The sequence below is a fragment of the Mesoplodon bidens genome, assembly GCF_964165515.1.
Source record: "Mesoplodon bidens genome assembly, chromosome: 17".
In the NCBI taxonomy this organism is placed as follows: Eukaryota; Metazoa; Chordata; class Mammalia; order Artiodactyla; family Ziphiidae; genus Mesoplodon; species Mesoplodon bidens.
The window spans coordinates 24617679-24640146 of NC_138174.1; the positions used below are offsets into that span (position 1 = coordinate 24617679).

At 38.2% G+C, this 22468-nt stretch overlaps 1 protein-coding gene across 3 annotated transcripts in view; it reads left to right on the forward strand.

Annotated features, from left to right (window-relative positions):
• Positions 1-22468, forward strand: part of VWA8 (von Willebrand factor A domain containing 8) — a 378001-nt gene that overhangs the window by 96399 nt on the left and 259134 nt on the right. For all 3 annotated transcript variants that reach the window (XM_081214571.1, XM_081214572.1, XM_081214573.1), the window contains exons 13-14: positions 17217-17377; positions 21749-21862. In XM_081214571.1, coding sequence (XP_081070697.1) covers positions 17217-17377; positions 21749-21862 — 275 coding nt within the window. The remainder of the gene's footprint in view (positions 1-17216; positions 17378-21748; positions 21863-22468) is intronic.

A 22468-nucleotide genomic window follows, 5' to 3' on the forward strand; every position in this document is an offset into this window, starting at 1 on the left:
TTAGCATAATGCCCTCAAGGTCCAGCAAATGGCAAAACTTCCTTCTTTTTCATGGCTGAATAATATCGTGTGTGTGTGTGTGTGTGTGTGTGTGTGTGTGTGAATCACAATTTCTTATCCATTCATTCATTAATGGACACTCTTGGCTATTGTGAATAATGCTGTAATGAACATGGGAGTGCAGATATCTCAATATTTTGTTTTTTGTTTTCTTTGGATATATACCCAGAAGTGGGATTACTGGATCATACGGTAGTTCTATTTTTAAGTTTTTGAGGTACCTCCATAATGTTTTCCATAGAGATGGTACCAATTTACATTCACACCAACAGTGCACAACGGTTCCCTTTTCTTCACATCCTCACCAACATTTGTCATCTCTTGTTTTTTGTTTTGTTTTTGGTTTTGTTTGGATGATAGTTCTAACAGGTATGAGGTGATATCTCATTGTGGTTTTAATTTGTATTTCCTTGATGATGAGTGACGTTGAGCACCTTTTCATGTATCTGTTGTCCATTTTTTAATCAGATTTTTTTGCTATTGAGTTATATGAGTTCTTTATATATTTTAGATATTAACCTTTATCAGTTATATGATTTGAAAATAGGTAGGTTGCTTTTTCCATTCAGTAGGTTGCCTTTTCATTGTGTTGGTTTCTTCGCTGTGCAGCAACTTTTTCTTTTTAGTCTGATATTGTCCCACTTGTTTATTTTGGCTTTTGTTGCTTTTGCTTTTGGTGTCAAATCCAAAAATTATCGCCAAGACCAAGGTCAAGGACCATACAACCTATATTTTCTGCTAGGAGTTTTATGGTTTTATGTCTTAACATTCAAGTCTTTAATCCATTTTGAAGTGATTTTTGTGTATTGTGTAACTTAGGGTCCAGTTTCATTCTTTTGCATGTGGCTATACAGTTTTCTGGATACCATTTATTGACACCATTACTGAATATATATTCTTGGCTCCTTTGTCATGAACTTGTTCACCATATGTATGTGGGTTTATTTCTGGGCTGTCCGTTCTATCGATCTATGTGTCTGTTTTTATGGAAATACCATAAAGTTTTGGTTAATATAGCTTTGTAATATAGTTTGAAGTCAGGAAGTGTGATGTTTCTGACTTCGTTCTTCTTTCTCAAGATTGCTTTAGCTATACAGGGTCTTTTATGGTCCATACAAATTTTAGAATTGTTTAATTTATTTCTGTGAAAAATGCCATTGAAATTTTGATAGGGATGGCATTGAATCTGTAGATTTCTTTGGGTGGTATGGACATTTTAGCTATATTAATTCTTCAGTCCTTGAGTGTAAATATCTTTCCATTTATCTGTGTCTTCTTCAATTTCTTTCATCAGTGTCTTTTAGTTTTCAGTTATGGTGGTTGAACATTTATAGATAGTTATTTTTAAATTTATCTCATTTTTGGTGAGAATATTTAAGTTCAAGTCTCTTTTGTAGACATTAAATATTTGTAACTATTTGATTAGAATATGTTACATTTCATAATCCATTCTCTAAAGAATAGTGGGAGTGACCTAAATCAGATCATGCCATTTCTCTGCTTAGAAGCTGTCAGTGGTTTTCCATTATACTTAAAATAAGAACCCCTAGTCTTGGCTTATGAGCCCTCCATCAGTGCTTTTCTACCTTGGCTGCCTATTAGAAACACCCAAGGAGCTTTGAAAAATTTCCATGGTCCAGCCCCCACCATTAGAGAATCTGAAGTAATTGGTTTGAGGTGTGACCCAGATTTCAGGATTTTTACAAAAGCTATTCAGTGATTCTAACAGGGAGCCAGGGTTGAGAGACACTGCCCTACCTGATCTGACCCATGCCTGCCTCTCCAGCCATCTCTCTCCCTGATGGACCCTCTGCTGGTTATGTTTCAGCCTCACTGGCTACTTTCAGTCCCTTAAATCTATCTAGCTTCTTTCTGCTTTAAAACTTTTGCACAGGATATTGCCTCAGCCTGGAATACTCTTCCCCTGATTTTCACTTGGCCTTTTATCATTTAAATCACCACAGCTTCAGTATACATAGGGAAAGCATCCGTGACCCATGGAGCCATTTGTTATCACATTACCTGACATTTTCTGCGCAGCACTGACCACTACATGATCGTGATATACATACATACACACACACACACACACATATATATACACACACACACACACATTTTTTATTTTTTGCTGCACTACACGGCTTGTGGGATCTTAGTTCCCTGACCAGGGATTGAACCCACGCTCTCAACAGTGAAAGCGTGGAGTCCTAACCACTGGACTGCCAGGGAATTCCCATGGTATATTTTTTTTATTTGCATCTCCTCCCTCCCTCCCTTCCTTCTCATCCTCTGTTCCCTTTCCTTTGTCTGTTTTTGTTCTCTTCACCCTGGAATGTAAGATCCATGTTTATCTTTTTCAGTGCTGTATCCTCAGCACCTGGATCAGTGACTTGCGTGTAGTAGACAATCAGTATATGAAGGAATGGATAAATAAATTTTGAAAAATTTACATTATTTTTAAAGGATCAGCTCTGTCAACTTTTCTTTACTAATTTTTATGTTTCAATATTACCTTTACTTTAAATTCTAAGACAAGAATTTCTTTTGTCATATAGCATTGTTATTATACTTTTATTAGTGTTCTGAACTGTTAACTTAGATTTATTGTTAGATTTAAATTTTAATGTATTAGGATTTTGTTTCTTCAATTGATTCAGATTCAGCTATTATTAAATACTCACTAGGTGCCAGACATTATCGCATTTAATTATAAAGATATTTTACTCACTTCACCCATTTATCATATTATAAGTCACAGAACTGGAATCGAAAACCCAGCTTTCCTTGTACTGTACCCATTCTTTCAACTGTGCTACTTTCCATGTTGACTGACTAGAAGGGATTTGAGTGTTGTTGAGTGAGGCCAAATGCTATAACTGCTCCATGTGTCTTTACTGAATACTGAACAGGTTATTAGCACATACCACAACTTTGATTTTATACTTTGTTACAATTGGGTTGGCCAGAAAGTTTGTTTGTGGTTTTTCCATAGGATGTTAATGAACAAACAAACTTTTTGGCCAACCCAATAATTATTATAAGGCAAATATTATTTAAACTAGAATTGATTGCTACTTTCCCACCTGTTCTCCTAACAGAGTCAAATATTTGTGATAAAATGTAGCAAAGGTATTTGCTCAAGGACACTGAGTGAGTAGTGAAGTGAACAAGATACAATATCCCAGTGAGCAGAGTGTTTTTGCAAAGCTAACATGTTTGGAGAATCATCGAGACTTCCGGGTAAGATGGCGGAAGAGTAAGACGCGGAGATCACCTTCCTCCCCACGGATACACCAGAAATACAGCTACACGTGGAACAACTCCTACAGAACACCTACTGAATGCTGGCAGAAGACCCCAGACCTCCCAAAAGGCAAGAAACTCCCCACATACCTGGGTAGGGCAAAACGGAGAGATTCCCGCACAGAGGATCGGTGCCGAGCGGCACTCACCAGCCCGAGAGGCTTGTCTGCTCGCCCGCCGGGGCAGGCGGCGCTGGAAGCTGAGGCTCGGGCTTCGGTCAGAGCGCAGGGAGAGGACTGGGGCTGGCGGCGAGAACTCAGCCTGAAGGGGGCTCATGTGCCACAGCTAGCCGGCAGGGAGTCCGGGAAAACTCTGGAGCTGCCGAAGAGGCAAGAGACTTTTTCTTCCCTCTTGGTTTCCTGGTGCGCGAGGAGAGGGGATTAAGAGCGCTGCTTAAAGGGGCTCCACAGACGGGCGCAAGTCACGACTGAAAGCGCGGAGCCCAGTGACGGGCGTGGGACGCTGGGGCTGCTGCTGCCGCCGCCAAGAACCCTGTGTGCGAGCGCAGGTCACTGTCCACACCGCCCTTCCGGGAGCCTGTGCAGCCCGCCACTGCCGGGGTCCCGGGATCCAGGGGCGGCTTCCCTGGGAGAACGCACGGCGTGCCTCGGGCTGGTGCAACGTCACGCCGACCTCTGCCGCTGCAGGCTCGCCCCGCACTCTGTGCCCCTCCCTCCCGCCCAGCCTGAGTGAGCCAGAGTCCCCGAAGAGGCTGCTCCTTTAACCCTGTCCTGTCTGAGCGAAGAACAGACGCCCTCCGGCGACCTACACGCAGAGGCGGGGCCAAATCCAAAGCTGAGACGCAGGAGCTGTGAGAACAAAGAAGAGAAAGGGAAACCTCTCCCAGCAGCCTCAGAAGCAGCGGATTAAAGCTCCACAATCAACTTGATGTACCCTGCATCTGTGGAATACATGAATAGACAACACATCATCCCAAATTGAGGAGCCAGGAGTCAGTGCTGTGCCTCTGAGGTGGGAGAGCCAACTTCAGGACACTGGTCCACAAGAGACCTCCCAGCTCCACATAATATCAAACGGCGAAAATCTTCCAGAGATCTCCATCTCAACAGCAGCACCCAGCTTCACTCAACGACCAGCAAGCTACAGTGCTGGACACCCTATGCCAAACAACTAGCAAGACAGGAACACAACGCCACCCATTAGCAGAGAGGTGGCCTAAAATCATAAAAAGTCCGCAGACACCCCAAAACACACCACCAGACGTGGAACTGCCCATCAGAAAGACAAGATCCAGCCTCATCCACCAGAACACAGGCACTAGTCCCCTCCACCAGGAAGCCTACACAACCCACTAAACCAACCTTAGCCACTGGGAACAGACACCAAAAACAACGGGAACTACGAACCTGCAGCCTGCAAAAAGGAGACCCCAAACACAGTAAGATAAGCAAAATGAGAAGACACGAAAACACACAGCAGGAGAAGGAGCAAGATAAAAACCCACCAGACCTAACAAATGAAGAGGTAATAGGCAGTCTACCTGAAAAAGAATTCAGGATAATGATGGTAAAGATGATCCAAGATTCTATTTCCCAGATCCAAAATCTTGGAAATAGAATAGACAAAATGCAAGAAACAGTTAACAAGGACCTAGAAGAACTAAAGATGAATCAAGCATCGATTAAAAACACAATAAATGAAATAAAAAATACTCTAGATGGGATCAATAGCAGAATAACTGAGGCAGAAGAATGGATAAGTGAGGTGGAAGATAAAATAGTGGAAATAACTGATGCAGAGCAAAATAAAGAAAAAAGAATGAAAAGAATAGAGGACACTCTCAGAGATCTCTGGGACAACATTAAACACACCAACATTCGAATTATATGGGTTCCAGAAGAAGAAGAGAAAAAGAAAGGGACTGAGAAACTATTTGAAGAGATTATAGTGGAAAACTTCCCTAATATGGAAAAGGAAATAGTTAATCAAGTCCAGGAGGCAAAGAGAGTCCCATACAGAATAAATCCAAGGAGAAATACACCAAGACACATATTAATCAAACTGTCAAAAATTAAGCACAAAGAAATCATATTAAAAGCAGCAAGGCAAAAACAACAAATAACACACAAGGGAATCCCCATCAGGATAACAGCTGATCTCTCAGCAGAAACTCTACAAGCCAGAAGAGAGTGGCAGGACATAATTAAAGTGATGAAGGAGAAAAACGTGCAACCAAGATTACTCTACCCAGCAAGGATCTCATTCAGATTTAATGGAGAAATTAAAACCTTTACAGACAAGCAAAAGATGAGAGAGTTCAACACCAAAAAAGCAGCTTTACAACAAATGCTAAAGGAACTTCTCTAGGCAAGAAACACAACAGAAGGAATATACCTACAATAACGAACCCAAAGCAATTAAGGAAATGGGAATAGGAACATACATATCAATAATTACCTTAAATGTAAATGGACTAAATGCTCCCACCAAAAGACACAGAGTGGCTGAATGGATACAAAAACAAGACCCATATATATGCTGTCGACAAGAGACCCACTTCAGACCTAGAGACACATACAGACTGAAAGTAAGGGGATGAAAAAAGATATTCCATGCAAATGGAAATCAAAAGAAAGCTGGAGTAGCAATTCTTATATCAGACAAAATAGACTTTAAAATAAAGACTACTAGAAGAGACAAAGAAGGACACTACATAATGATCAAGGGATCGATCCAAGAAGAAAATATAACAGTTGTAAATATTTACATAGGAGCACCTCAATACATACGGCAAATACTAACAGCCATAAAAGGAGAAATCGACAGTAACACAATCATAGTAGGGGACTTTAACACCCCACTTTCACCAATGGACAGATCATCCAAAATGAAAATAAATAAGGAAACACAAGCTTTAAATGATACAGTAAACAAGATGGACTTAATTGATATTTATAGGACATTCCATCCAAAAACAACAGAATACACATTTTTCTCAAGTGCTCATGGAACATTCTCCAGGATAGATCATATCTTGGGTCACAAATCAAGCCTTGGTAAATTTAAGAAAATTGAAATTGTATCAAGTATCTTTTCCGACCACAATGCTATGAGACTAGTTATCAATGACAGGAAAAGAGCTGTAAAAAATACAAACACATGAAGGCTAAACAATACGCTACTTAATAACAAAGTGATCACTGAAGAAATCAAAGAGGAAATTAAAAAATACCTAGAAACAAATGACAATGAAGACACGACGACCCAAAGCCTATGGGATGCAGTAAAAGCTGTTCTAAGAGGGAAATTTATAGCAATACAATCCCACATTAAGAAACAGGAAACATCTCGAATAAACAACCTAACCTTGCACCTAATGCAACTAGAGAAAGAAGAACAAAAACATCCCAAAGTTAGCAGAAGGTAAGAAATCATAAAGATCAGATCAGAAATAAATGAAAAAGAAATGAAGGAAACGATAGCAAAGATCAATAAAACTAAAAGCTGGTTCTTTGAGAATATAAACAAAATTGATAAACCATTAGCCAGACTCATCAAGAAAAAAAGGGAGAAGACTCAAATCAATAGAATTAGAAATCAAAAAGGAGAAGTGACAACTGACACTGCAGAAATACAAAAGATCATGAGAGATTACTACAAGCAACTCTATGCCAATAAAATGGACAACCTGGAAGAAATGGACAAATTCTTAGAAATGCACAACCTGCCAAGACTGAATCAGGAAGAAATAGAAAATATGAATAGGCCAATCACAAGCCCTGAAATTGAAACTGTGATAAAAAATCTTCCAACAAACAAAAGCCCAGGACCAGATGGCTTCACAGGTGAATTCTATCAAGCATTTAGAGAAGAGCTAACACCTATCCTTCTCAAACTCTTCCAAAATATAGCAGAGGGAGGAACACTCCCAAACTCATTCTACGAGGCCACCATCACCTTGATACCAAAACCAGACAAGGATGTCACAAAGAAAGAAAACTACAGGCCAATATCACTGATGAACATAGATGCAAAACTCCTCAACAAAATACTAGCAAACAGAATCCAACAGCACATTAAAAGGATCATACACCATGATCAAGTGGGGTTTATTCCAGGAATGCAAGGATTCTTCAATATACGCAAATCAATCAACGTGATACACCATATTAACAAATTGAAGGAGAAAAACCATATGATCATCTCAATAGATGCAGAGAAAGCTTTCAACAAAATTCATTTATGATAAAAACCCTGCAGAAAGTAGGCATAGAGGGAACTTTCCTCAACATAATAAAGGCCATATATGACAAACCCACAGCCAGCATCGTCTTCAATGGTGAAAAACTGAAACCATTTCCACTAAGATCAGGAACAAGACAAGGTTGCCCACTCTCACCACTTTTATTCAACATAGTCTTGGAAGTTTTAGCCACAGCAATCAGAGAAGAAAAGGAAATAAAAGGAATCCAAATCGGAAAAGAAGAAGTAAAGCTGTCACTGTTTGCAGATGACATGATACTATACATAGAGAATCCTAAAGATGCTACCAGAAAACTACTAGAGCTAATCAATGAATTTGGTAAAGTAGCAGGATACAAAATTAATGCACAGAAATCTCTGGCATTCCTATATACTAATGATGAAAAATCTGAAAGTGAAATCAAGGAAACACTCCCATTTACCATTGCAACAAAAAGAATAAAATATCTAGGAATAAACCTACCTAAGGAGACAAAAGACCTGTATGCAGAGAATTATAAGACACTGATGAAAGAAATTAAAGATGATACAAATAGTTGGAGAGATGTACCATGGTCTTGGATTGGAAGAATCAACATTGTGAAAATGACTCTACTACCCAAAGCAATCTACAGATTCAATGCAATCCCTATCAAACTACCACTGGAATTTTTCACAGAACTAGAGCAAAAAATTCCACAATTTGTATGGAAACACAAAAGACCCCGAATAGCCAAAGCAATCTTGAGAAAGAAAAACGGAGCTGGAGGAATCAGGCTCCCTGACTTCATACTATACTACAAAGCTACAGTAATCAAGACAGTATGGTACTGGCACAAAAACAGAAAGATAGATCAATGGAACAGGATAGAAAGCCCAGAGATAAACCCACGGACATATGGTCACCTTATCTTTGATAAAGGAGGCAGGAATGTACAGTGGAGAAAGGACAGTCTCTTCAATAAGTGGTGCTGGGAAAACTGGATAGGGACATGTAAAAGTATGAGATTAGATCACTCCCTAACACCATACACAAAAATAAGCTCAAAGTGGATTAAAGACCTAAATGTAAGGCCAGACACTATCAAACTCTTAGAGGAAAACATAGGCAGAACACTCTATGACATAAATCACAGCAAGATCCTTTTTGACCCACCTCCTAGAGAAATGGAAATAAAGACAAAAATAAACACATGGGACCTAATGAAACTTCAAAGCTTTTGCACAGCAAAGGAAACCATAAACAAGACCAAAAGACAACCCTCAGAATGGGAGAAAATATTTGCCAATGAAGCAACTGACAAAGGATTAATCTCCAAAATTTATAAGCAGCTCATGCAGCTCAATAACAAAAAAACAAACAACCCAATCCAAAAATGGGCAGAAGACCTAAATAGACATTTCTCCACAGAAGATATACAGACTGCCAACAAACACATGAAAGGATGCTCAACATCTTTACTCATTAGAGAAATGCAAATCAAAACTACAATGAGATATCATCTCACACCAGTCAGAATGGCCATCATCAAAAAATCTAGAAACAATAAATGCTGGAGAGGGTGTGGAAAAAAGGGAACCCTCTTGCACTGCTGGTGGGAATGTGAATTGGTACAGCCACTATGGAGAACGGTATGGAGGTTCCTTAAAAAACTACAAATAGAACTACCATATGACCCAGCAATCCCACTACTGGGCATATACCCTGAGAAAACCATAATTCAAAAAGAGACATGTACCAAAATGTTCATAGCAGCCCTATTTACAATAGCCCGGAGATGGAAACAACCTAAGTGACCATCATCGGATGAATGGGTAAAGAAGATGTGGCACATATATACAATGGAATATTACTCAGCCATAAAAAGAAATGAAATTGAGCTATTTGTAATGAGGTGGATGGACCTAGAGTCTGTCATACAGAGTGAAGTAAGTCAGAAAGAGAAAGACAAATACTGTATGCTGACACATATATATGGAATTTAAGAAAAAAAAATGTCATGACGAACATAGGGGTAAGACAGGAATAAAGACACAGACCTACTAGAGAATGGAGTTGAGGATATGGGGAGGGGGAGGGGTAAGCTGTGACAAAGTGAAAGAGCGGCATGGACATATATACACTACCAAACGTAAGGTAGATAGCTAGTGGGAAGCAGCCGCATAGCACAGGGAGATCAGCTCGGTGCTTTGTGACCGCCTGGAGGGGTGGGATAGGGAGGGTGGGAGGGAGACGCAAAAGGGAGGGGATATGGGAACATATGTACATGTATAACTGATTTTATTTGTTATAAAGCAAAAAAATAAAAAATAAATTAAAAAAAGTTAACATGTTTGGCTGACCTAGTGTAGCCTGCCATTGTCATTAACTGCAGAGGAAATCATTCTTAATCACCCTGATAAGTTTCTTATGTAATAACTATTAATAGTTGTTTGAAAGCAATAGAGGGCACCAATTAATGGGAGTTTAGATAAAACCTCTGTAAGGAAATGGAAAGATGGATCTAGTCTTACTCTACATTATTGTTTCTTTCCTCCGTACATGTTTCTTTGGGGAAAAAAACCGAGAAAAGGAAAAAAAAATCAGTATTTAAAATTGGATTGTGGTGAGAAAAAAAAAATGTAGCAAAGTTTGCAGTACCATTTGAATAAAATGTGGTTCTTCAGTTTGTGTGTCCTGGGATTTTACTCTATAACATCTCTGCTTTTTGCCTTCCATTTTGAAACTGTTCTTACCCTCTTTTATATATGTAGTTGTCCTTGAACATTTCTAAACAAGCTTTCATAAAGTTGGTTTACTTGTAAAAAATTATTATCCTTAGGTTGTGATTTTTGTTGCGGACAATAGAATCCATTTTGGCTGTCTAAAACTGAGAGGGATTTATTACAGAGTATTACGTAGCTTACAGAATTTCTGGGAGAGATAGGGCACAGTGTTTAGATTTTACCCAGTTAGGAATGACAGAGCCTGGAGAACTTCAGCCATAGCTTTCTAGAAGAGTGAGTTTCCTTGTGCTGGCTGACACTTCACTCTCACTGCCAGTTTTTTCAGTTCCCAGTTTTGTGTATGTGAGAATGCTTGGTAGAACCTGAGTCGTGTACAGAACTCTAGCTGCAAAGGCATCTAAGAAATGATGTTTTCAGTTTTCTAGCCGCTGTACTACAGCAAGGATAGTAGAAGGGATTTGAATGGGTGTCTTCTTGGAATACATATTACATTATTTGCATTTACACTGAACTTGACTTTATATTTTATTGAATGACTGTATTAAGATGTCCTTTTGTTGGGTCAGTTGTGACATAGTGGGTTTGACTTCTAGTTAGCTTCAATCAGAAGAATTTTATTCTATGTTCATGGAATAAATCTTTAGAGTAGATCATCTTGAAATAGATCCCAGTGGTTACAGTAAAGAGAGCTATAAATGAATCAAAATCGGCTTCTTCCATTAATAGCAGAGTAACTGAAAACAATCATGGTAGTCTTGTAATGCCATCATTATATACATAAAGGAAGCATTTATTATATGTGTGACAGGTTAAAAATAGTTGCTTAAAAAAGAACTTTAGGAAGAAGCATGGAAGAGTTTACAAATAATTTTACAGTGTATGTAAAGCGAGAGGCCTTTTTGTTTGAGATCAAACATAAATGACACGGGAATGTTGGCAGCACGCCTTGCATTTTGTTCACTGAGCATGCTGAGACTGTAAATAATGGCTTCATTTCTATTTTGGGACCTAAAAATTATTAACATTCTGTGTTTATGCAATATTTATGCAGTATTTTATACTAATAGTTATGGACATAATTAATCCCTTATTGTAAAGTTGGTAGCTTGCTTCAGCTAGTCTTGGTGTATTCTTTTATTCTCTTAAATCCAAGATTTTCTTAGTATTTTATACTACTGGCAGGATATTTTCTGGTAGCTACTTTTTGCAGTTATTTATCAAACTAATTACTTATATCCAGGTTTCTCAAGGGAATCTCAGAAAAATTAATGTATACCATTCAAAGGTCCTTAAAACATTTAAGGTATATAATTGCTTTAGGGTTCAAATCTATATTCTCTGGTACATTTTGTGCAGTTATGCTTCTTCTCATTTTAATAGGACATTTTTATTTTTAGTAGGGTTTCTCTGTTGCAAATCAAAAGAGCAAAATTCAAAATGACACAGAATCTTAATATACATATATGGATGTTTTCCAGGGATCTGAATGAGGAGGTGAAATGTTTAAGTTTAGACAATGGTGGCTCTAAAGGAACTAGTTTTCATGTCCTGTTATTTTTAAATTTTTTAAGGAAACAGAAAGAGGAAATGGTTCGGCCTCTATGATATCATTAGTGCTATTTTTATTCTCTTAAGTTCAGAGGTTTCAAGGATAAGAAAAATATATGCAAAACTGAGGGCATTCATCTTTCTTGATTTTTATTAGTGTGCTTTCAAAACGCTCGTATGGAATAGGCACATTTCTTCTTAAAATTTTGTCTTTCCACTTGCTTTAGGGATGTGTGTGTAGACAGGAAGAATAAGGAAATGATATATATATATTTTTAACAATTTCATGTTACAGTATATGTTAAAATAAGTAAGGATATTAAAACAACTTTATGGTACTAAACCCCCAAAATTCTATAGACAGAAGCATTTGAAAAAGCTGTTACTCCATTTTAAAGATTAGCTTAATATTGAAATCATGTTACTGACCCATTTCAGACTGTTCTGAAAAAATTCTGTTAATTAAGTTTGACTAGGTTCAGTTGTTCTGTGAAAGTTCAGTTTTACTTTGGTGTCCTTGCACTTTCACACAGTGGAAAATAACTTTCACACAATTGAAAATAATTTCTTATTATAACTAACGTTATGGAAAGTGGGCGCAATTATCTTTTTAAGAAAAAGCTGAAATTTTCATCTTTTCTCCCAATACAGGATCTTAATTATGAAAACCAACTACTTTTATTAAAGAGGATACTTTTTTTCCCGTAGGAGGGTTTTTATTTTAATGCACAGATATATTAGAAATGAAGAATGGATCTTCTTCACATGATAGTATGCAGAGACTTGATATGATAAAACTGAACTGAGCTAGTCTTTTAATAAATGCCAGGTGTTTTCCATTTTTTACCCCTCTGAAGATTGAAAAAAGGGAAAATATTTCTTGTCTGTAGTTGTGGTTGGCATTAATAGCTTTGAATTCTGTTGGTCTATTACTGCTTGTTGTGTAGCAGCAAATAATTATTTCAGTTTGCTTCAGTCAGTAAAAGGGAGTCTCCAACTGCTAGGTTGGAAAAGGGGAGCCGTACATACTGGTTGTCTTTCTCATCGTCTTTATTAGTAAATATTTACTTATTTGAATGAGGCCAGTATTGTAGACATTCTGTGAATTAACAAGATATGAATGTACTTTGGAATCATCCATCACTACAAAATGAAGTAGTGCTTTTTTATATCTTGTACAGAATGGTGATTCAGGATGTGTTGGTATGAGAGTGAGGAATTTTCTCTGTCAAAATTAAAAAAAAAAAAAAAGTTACCAGTTGCTGGCCTCAGCTCCTTAGGAGTTCAAACCTCTTATGCCAGAGTCACAATCCTCATCTCCTCTTCTTGGGCCCACGCAAAAGGAGCTGAGCTGGGGCTTCCCTGGTGGTGCAGTGGTTGAGAGTCCGCCTGCCGATGCAGGGGACACGGGTTCGTGCCCCGGTCCGGGAGGATCCCACATGCCGCAGAGCAGCTGGACCCGTGAGCCATGGCCGCTGAGCCTGCGCGTCCGGAGCCTGTGCTCCACAACGGGAGAGGCCACAGCAGTGAGAGGCCCGCGTACCGCAAAAAAAAAAAAAAAAAAAAGGAGCTGAGTTGGGTTAGAAAACCATCTGTTTTCAGTCTGAAGCTGGGATTTTCAAAATTAACCCTCAGTCATTTCTTTAACAATATGGTTTCAGTGGGATACCTTCTTCATGTTACCTCCTTTCTGAATATCAATAGAAATGCTTAAAGGAAATAAGGCCTACTCTTTCCTTTTTTCCTTCTTTTTTTTTCACCTTTTAATTTATACTACTTTGTTATACATTTTATTAATATATATCTTCCTACAATCTCATAATTCCTATCAGAATAAGGAAGGAGTATAAATAAATGAGACAAAGTTTCACATTAAGTTAATGTCTCTTTTTTAAAGCTGTGCTTCCCACCTGGGAGTCATTTAAGATATCACCTATGTAATATTTAATGAAAAATGGGTGGTAAGCCCCACCTTGGATCTACTGAATCCAAATCTTCAGGGTGATAAGGGCTAAGCTTCTGTCAGTATATTTTCCAGAATTTCCTCCAGCTGTTTCTGATACATACCTTTGACTTAGAACCACTGTGCTAAAGCATGTTTTCTGTTTGTTTTATGCTCTAGGACAATATGTAATGTAACTCTATACTGACTGTTTTTCTGGAATAATTAATACCAAGAGTTTTCTTTAAATTCACCTGTTTTTATATTAATTTTTTAAAAGATTTATATATGTGTGTATATATATATATATTTGATTTTTTTCATAATTCAATTATGAAAATGAAACAGCAACATTTATTTTGATTTGTCCTATTTTTCTTGCAAGAGTGATCCATTTCCGGTTCTGTAGCATAGCCATGAGTGTGAGTAAGCTCCTTTTCACCATGAACCATCTCAGTAAACACTGATGATGATGATAGATTTAGTCTTACATGCTCATATAAATTGCATAGAATTTAAAATTCATAGTTGAAAAATTAGATAACATTAATGAGTTAAGCCAAATTTTGATAATGTGTCAAAGTCAGATCTTTAGGGCTATGTTGCTGAGTTTTGTCAATGAAAAAAATGAATCAATAGTCAATCTAAGGAAGAAACGGAAAATTTTACTCGAGCCAACATGAGTATTATAACCCAGGAGACAGTCTCTTAGAGAGCTCTGAGAACTGTTCTGAAGAGGTAAAGGGAGAGGTCAGTGTGTGTGTGATTTTTGCCGAAGGGGATACCTGCAGTCAAGCACACATCTCAGTAGAAGGTTGCTGCTAGTCATGAGGAACAGACATCTTAGTTAATAGTTTTAGTGTTTTTCTAAGTATGGGGAAGTGCAAGAATCCAGGTTCATAAAAATTTTCTTCTGAAAATATCTAACCACCTGAAGGCCAGCTGTGTCAGTTTCCCCAGAGCACAAAGTGCCTTATCCTGACCTTCACCCTGAGTTCCTTTTAGGGTGTATTGTAGGTCAGCGGCTGCAATGATTACTGACTTGATTCTTGTAGAACTGGATTGTGGGCAACATTCTTTATTTTACAGTCCCTTCCCTTTTAGTCTTAATTTTGACCAAGGTTTGGGAGGTATTATGTGACCAGTTTGTCCCATGACAATAGGAATGCTCATTCGCAGGTCAGGCACAGATGTCGTTCACAGGTCGCTCAATGTGCTATAGCTGGACTAGGCCCTGTTAGCAGTTGCCAAAAGCCTCTGAACCACCTAGCTTGCTAGTCAGTTTTGGTCTAGGAAAAGGTGGTCCTTTTGTTGCTTCTTCCCATACTAGAGTTACACTATTACAATCATTGATATATAGAACTATATTGATAGAACTATATATTTGATCAATCATTTCAAGGCACCTAATCATCATTAATTTTATCTGAGGCTCAGTCACACCTTTGGTAATGCAGGAAACAGTAATCCTGTAAAATAGATAGAATATAAGAAACATAGATAGCAACATTAATAAGTAAGTATTTAATAAGTAAGTATTTAAGCTCTTAAACTTCCATTAGGTGCTGCCCAGTATCTGCCCAGTCATCTGATCAGTCTGTTCTGCACCAATCACTGTCTTTAAGGAAAATGATATATTGGCTTTGTACATGAAGTTTACCAGAGATGTTTGCAGATACAAGGCGAGTGGTGGGTCATTGTGACCCCTCACAGGATTGAGAAAGGAATGCTATCTTCTAAGGAGTTACATGGTTGGCCTCAGAAGAAGAAAAATTGATCTTTATGATTAAGTAGACCTTTCTGCCATTGGGGAGGTCTGGTTAATGCATAAAGCAGATGCAAAATGCACACTAGAGGGGAGGGAGGAGGCCCAAATGGGCAGAGAAAAAAATTACGTTTAAATTTTTCTTGTCTTGACTTAAAATGTGAATTTTTGTTTATTTTATTTTTTTAATTTATTGATTGATTTATATATTTATTTATTTTTGGCTGCTTTGGGTCTTTGTTGCTGCGTGTGGCCTTTCTCTAGTTGCGGCGAGCAGGGGCTACTCTTCGTTGTGGTGCGCGGGCTTCTCATTGTGGTAACTTCTCTTGTTGCAGAGCATGGGCTCTAGGTGCACAGACTTCAGTAGGTGCGGCACGCGGGCTCAGTAGTTGTGGCTCGCGGGCTCTAGAGCACAGGCTCAGTAGTTGTGGTGCATGGGCTTAGTAGCTCAGAGGCATGTGGGATCTTCCCGGACCAAGGCTTGAACCAATGTTCCCTGCATTGAGAGTGGGATTCTTAACCACTGCACCAACAGGGAAGTCCCTGAATTTTTATTTCATCAGTTTGAATATTATTGTTTCTCAAGTGTCATTATGATTCAATATAAGCCTAAGTCAGTACTTTTTTGATAGTGAGAAAATTGAAATGATCAAGACTTACATTTTAATCTTGATTTCAATACAAATTTGTTGCCACTGTGAATATAAACAAGTTCATTCACTTTCCATCTTATTAAGACTGGAGTTGGGTATCAAAGAATTTACAAAAGCCTTTAAATTTTTGGATAAAATTGACTAAATGTTTAACTTTTGTTTGATATAAGTGTTACAGAATTTATCTGAAGTTGATAACACAAAAGAAACTATTATCTTCAACATTAACACATGTAAGAAAAAGTTATTCATATTATATAGCACCAAAATTTTTTACAGTAAGTAGATGTTTATATGCCACTACTATTAATAGCTTGCTTAAACCTGTTACACTGTTTTAGCACTAGTACATTGTGTATGTGCTTTAAAAAATTGCACAACGTTGTAATTCAACTGTACTCCAATAAAAATTAATTTTAAAAAATTGCTTGTAAGTGCCGTGCTATTGTTTGTCAATTCCTGTACCTCATCTGATGGCTGTCCTCCTCAGTTGCCTCCATTTTCAAGCCTCTTTCAGTGAGTCACTGGGGTGGTTCCTAGCATGGCTTTTCGGGAGAACTCAACTGTAAGAAAATGCACATCGTTGATAAGCATCTCTCCCCAGTGAGTTTGTATGGCCTCTAATTCTTAAAAAGGAATCCATATATTTTGGCCCTTTCAGGAGTAAAGCCGATTGAGCTAAATTCCATTGAAGTTGGGTGGAAATTACTGCCGTCATCTGTGTAGATACCAAGTGAACATTTGAAAAGAGGGGGAAAGTGCTAAATAAAATAGAGAAAAAAACAAAACCAAACCCGTACTATATTATGTGGCTGAGTAATGGGAAAAAAATTCAAACGACCAAGAAAAGCTTCTGAATATCTTTCTCTTTGGATTGTAGAAGATGACTCCCCAGTTGTTGTATGGAATGTTATATTCAGAGAGAGGTAACTCGAAAGCTAAAGAAACTACCCTTCGTGTCTTAAAACTTAATTCTGCATTTTCTTTGGGGGGTGTTGGGGATTGGTTTCAGGGTATGACAGCACGTGAGCTGCTACAGCAGAGATACACGCTTCCAAATGGAGACACTGCCTGGCGGTCCTCACCCCTGGTAAATGCTGCTCTGGAAGGGAAGCTGGTCCTCTTGGATGGCATTCACAGAGTCAATCCGGGTACATTCGCTGTATTACAAAGGTCTGTATGAGTCACACACACAAAAACGCACCTCGTAAGCAGCAGACGTGGAACTTTCTCAATCTTCTAATTTAAACTGGGTTACATAGTCCCTGAGGAATTTATAATTCTATATCCAAGTAGAACAGCAGATGTTGTTATTGTTTTAAGCACAGGAGAGTAAAACTTCAAATAATGAAGATTTTGGGAAAAGCCACTGCCATCGCAAAATTCTGTGTGTAAGAGCTGAAAAAAGAAAACGTTTAAGTCGTCATTTTGAAACTTTATATAGGTTGATGGCTGTATGCAGTAAGTCATACAGCTGAAGTTTCTGCAGTTTGTCAAAGCTGCACTGTTTACAAACTCCTTTTCAATCCGAAATCTAAATTATTGGTGATACTGTCGGCATTTTTGTTTTGAGAGAAAATATAGTTCCTTATATAAAATGTATAATAGCTCTTTGATTATATTTTCTATAGGCTAAAGTTCACTTTGTGTTTACAAACTTGAACATTTGTGTCACTGTTGTTTTCTTATTTCAGTTTAGGTGGGGCAAATATCCACACATTCCTAGTTAACTTCTCTTTAATGTTAAGACTTCATGTGTAACTTTCATGGAAAATATTCCCATCTTGTGTCACTTCGGGAGATTAATGATACCATTTTTGTTTGTTTGTTACATCTTGATTCTATCACTTGTAGACATTGTTTTTAACTTTTAAATCTAAATTTTAACTTACTGGGAAATTTCAAATAAGTGAAATAATCTAGTTCCCCAACTAACCATTCAACAACTTTTTGTCCTTGACAAGATGCAAATACTGAGTGTAATTAAGGATTCTAAGAACACTGCGTTAATCCCGATTCAATTTGAGAGCACTTAAAAGTAATAATCACAAAGTTCCAGTGATTTACCATAAACATTCTATAGATTTACAGTATTTTTCTCTACTAAACAGGTAAATGCAAACACAAACAAATAATACCTACTGCCTCCTTTTATTGGCTATCTCTTGCCTGTTAGGCCAAGTAGTGGTAATAGCAGCAGCAGCTACCATTAATTGAGTACTTTCTCTACACCAGGCATTGTGCTAAGCCAGTGTTTCTCAGATTTGCAACCGTGGAATCTCCTTGTGGGAATGAGGCTTAAAACTTACTGATGCCTGGGCTCCACCTCCTCAAATTCTGATGTAATTGATCCAGGATGAGGCCTGGACATTGGCATTTTTAACTGCTTCCCAGAAGATTCTAATGTGCAGCTAAGGTTGAGAACAACTATGTTAAGCATGTGCCTTATATTAGCTGTTCAATTTTCACAGCAATACTGTGAGGTTGGTATTTATTGCCCTAGTTTTATAAAAGATAAAATTTAAACAGGCGGGGGCTTCCCTTGTGGCGCAGTGGTTGAGAGTCCGCCTGCTGATGCAGGGGACATGGGTTCATGCCCCGGTCCGGGAAGATCCCACATGCCGTGGAGCAGCTGGGCCCGTGAGCCATGGCCGCTGAGCCTGCGCGTCTGGAGCCTGTGCTCCGCAACGGGAGAGGCCTGCGTACCGCAAAAAAAAAAAAAAAAAAATGTAAACAGGCGGATTAGTTCTTCCCCTTCCCAGTCCATTCAGCTAATAAGATACAAGGCTGGGACTTGAACCCGGGTCTGAGTGACTCCACTGCCCATGCTCTTAACCTCTGCATTATGCAGTCTCTCCTCAGTGCTCACCGAGTGGAGGTCTGTGGGGCGACTGTGCTGTGGGCATCAGGAAATTTTAGTGGTTGGTTTAAGACCTAGAACAGCAGGTTTCAACCTCTGCAACATATGGAAGACAATGCTGTTTGTGCTGTGGATGGCTAGCTCCCATCATAGTTGGGATATGAAATAGGATTAGTTATTTCATTGTAAAGATTTTAGATATTTTAAATCCTGTAATTGCAAAGATAGAAATATTTTGATAATATTACGCCTTAAAGAGTTAGACTCCAGTGAATATGTACCAGCTGCCTTGTTCATTAATATTTACCTCATGGTTATCCTGAGTGAATCATTCAGCTGTTTCTCTTTTTTTTTTTAGTCGTTTTACAATGTTGTGTTAGCTTTTTAACATCTTTATTACAGTATAATTGCTTTACAATGGTGTATTACTTTTTGCTTTATAACAAAGTGAATTAGCCATACATATACATATATCCCCATATCTCCTTCCTCTTGCTTCTCCCTCCCACCCTCCCTATCCCACCCCTCTAGGTGGACACAAAGCACCGAGCTGATCTCCTTGTGATATGTGCCTGCTTCCCACTAGCTATCTATTTTACATTTGGTAGTGTATATATGTCCATGCCACTCTCTCACTTCATCCCAGCTTACCCGTCCCCCTCCCCATGTCCATGAGTCCATTCTCTACGGCTGCGTCTTTATTCCTGTCTTGCCCTTAGGTTCTTCATAACCTTTTTTTTTTTTTAGATTCCATATATATGTGCTAGTATACGGTATTTGTTTTTCTCTTTCTGACTTACTTCACTCTGTATGACAGTCTCTAGGTACATCCACCTCACTACAAATAACTCAATTTCGTTTCTTTTTATGGCTGAGTAATACTCCATTGTATATATGTGCCACATCTTCTTTATCCATTCATCTGTTGATGGACACTTAGGCTGCTTCCATGTCCTGGCTATTGTAAATAGAGCTGCAATGAACATTGTGGTACATGACTCTTTTGGGATTAAAGTTTTCTCAGGGTATATGCCCAGTAGTGGGATTGCTGGGTCGTATGGTAGTTCTATATTTAATTTTTTAAGGAACCTCCATACTGTTCTCCATAGTGGCTGTATCAATTTACATTCCCACCAACAGTGCAAGAGGGTTCCCTTTTCTCCACACCCTCTCCAGCATTTATTGTTTGCAGATTTTTTGATGATGGCCATTCTGACTGGTGTGAGGTGATACCTCATTGTAGTTTTGATTTGCATTTCTCTAATGATTAGTGATGTTGAGCATCCTTTCATGTGTTTGTTGGCAATCTGTATATCTTCTTTGGAGAAATGTCTATGTAGATATTCTGCCCATTTTTGGATTGGGTTGTTTGTTTTTTTGATATTGAGCTGCGTGAGCTGCTTGAAAATTTTGGAGATTAATCCTTTGTCCTTTTAATCCTTTGTCATTAATCCTTTGTCAGTTGCTTCATTTGCAAATATTTTCTCCCATTCTGAGGGTTGTCTTTTTGTCCTGGTTATGGTTTCCTTTACTGTGCAAAAGCTTTTAAGTTTCATTAGGTCCCATTTATTTATTTTTGTTTTTAGTTTCCATTTCTCTAAGAGGTGGGTCAAAAAGGATCTTGCTGTGATTTATGTCATAGAGTGTTCTGCCTATGTTTTCCTCTATGAGGTTTAATCCATTTGAGTTTCTTTTTGTGTATGGTGTTAGGGAGTGTTCTAATTCCATTCTTTTACATGTAGCTGTCCAGTTTTTCCAGCAGCACTTATTGAAGAGGCTGTCTTTTCTCCATTGTGTATTCTTTCCTCCTTTATCAAAGATAAGGTGACCATATGTGCGTGGGTTTATCTCTGGGCTTTCTATCCTGTTCCATTGACCTATATTTCTGTTTTTGTGCCAGTACCATACTGTCTTGATTACTGTAGCTTTGTAGTATAGTCTGAAGTCCAGGAGCCTGATTCCTCCAGCTCCGTTTTTCTTTCTCAAGATTGCTTTGGCTATTCGGGGTCTTTTGTGTTTCCATGCAAATTGTGCAATTTTTTGTTCTAGTTCTGTGAAAAATGCCATTGGTAGTTTGATAGGGATTGCACTGAATCTGTAGATTGCTTTGGGTAGTATAGTCATTTTCAGAATGTTGATTCTTCCAATCCAAGAACATGGTATATCTCTCCATCTCTTGGTATCATCTTTAATTTCTTTCATCAGTGTCTTGTAGTTTTCTGCATAAAGTTCTTTTGTCTCCTTAGGTAGGTTTATTCCTAGGTAGTTTATTCTTTTTGTTGCAATGGTAAATGGGACTGTTTCCTTAATTTCTCTTTCAGATTTTTCATCATCAGTGTATAGGAATGCAAGATTTCTATGCATTAATGTTGTATCCTGCTACTTTATCAATCAGCTCTTTCTTTTCATTTCCTTCCTTCTTCCCCTTTCTAGCTCCTCCTCCTCCTCCTCCCTATTCACATCTAGTAACCATGACTACTGTCCTCACAGAAACCAACAGTTTTTGCCAAGTATAACAGCACTAGCCAACTTAAAATTTCGAAAGATGCATTTAACAAAATTACTAGACTCAATTGCCAGTAATAATACATATGACTAAAATATTAACTGACTGATGCTACCTCTAATAACTTCAATGTTCAAAACTGATTAATTTGTTTCCTGACCTTCCCCTATCCCATTAGATTGATCCATGACCGAGAGCTAAGCCTCTATGATGGCTCTAGGCTGCTGAGAGAAGACCGGTATATGCGTTTAAAGGAGGAGCTACAAATGTCTGATGAGCAGCTACAGAAGAGGTAATTTGGGGTATACTACTCTTATTCTTATTATCAAGTGTACCTTTTTAAAAATTATTCTTCTGAACCTCGGGTGAAGCCAGGGTATCTTGGAACAGCTTAATAATTTGGTATCTGAGACAAGATCATGTTTTGGCACTTTTTAATACTTGAGTTTGCTATCCAAGATGTACTCTGTACTTTCAGCCTTACTTTTACAAGAGCATTAGTTTTAAGAAGATAATCCCTCTTCTGCTGTCCGGAGCAATTCAATTTTGGCCCCAAACTTTGTATCACTTCAGAAAAAACAAAAAGGGAGCCTCACAGTTAATTGGGCCTACCCTCCTGGGAAGTGACCAGTCATTTCTGGGGTTTGTCACCTGTTGCAAGATTACCCTTTGTGCCTTATTTTAACACTCCTTCCAGAGCTGTAACAACCAAATTCAATGTATGAGATTGGATTGGATCCTGGATCAGGAGATGAAATGAAAACAGCTATAAAAGACATTTTAGGACAATTGAGAAAGTGTAGATAATATTGAATTAATATTAATTTTCTTAGGTATCATAATGGTACTGTGTTTATGAGGGGGTTGACCTAAAACAAATAGACTTTGAGTTGTTTCT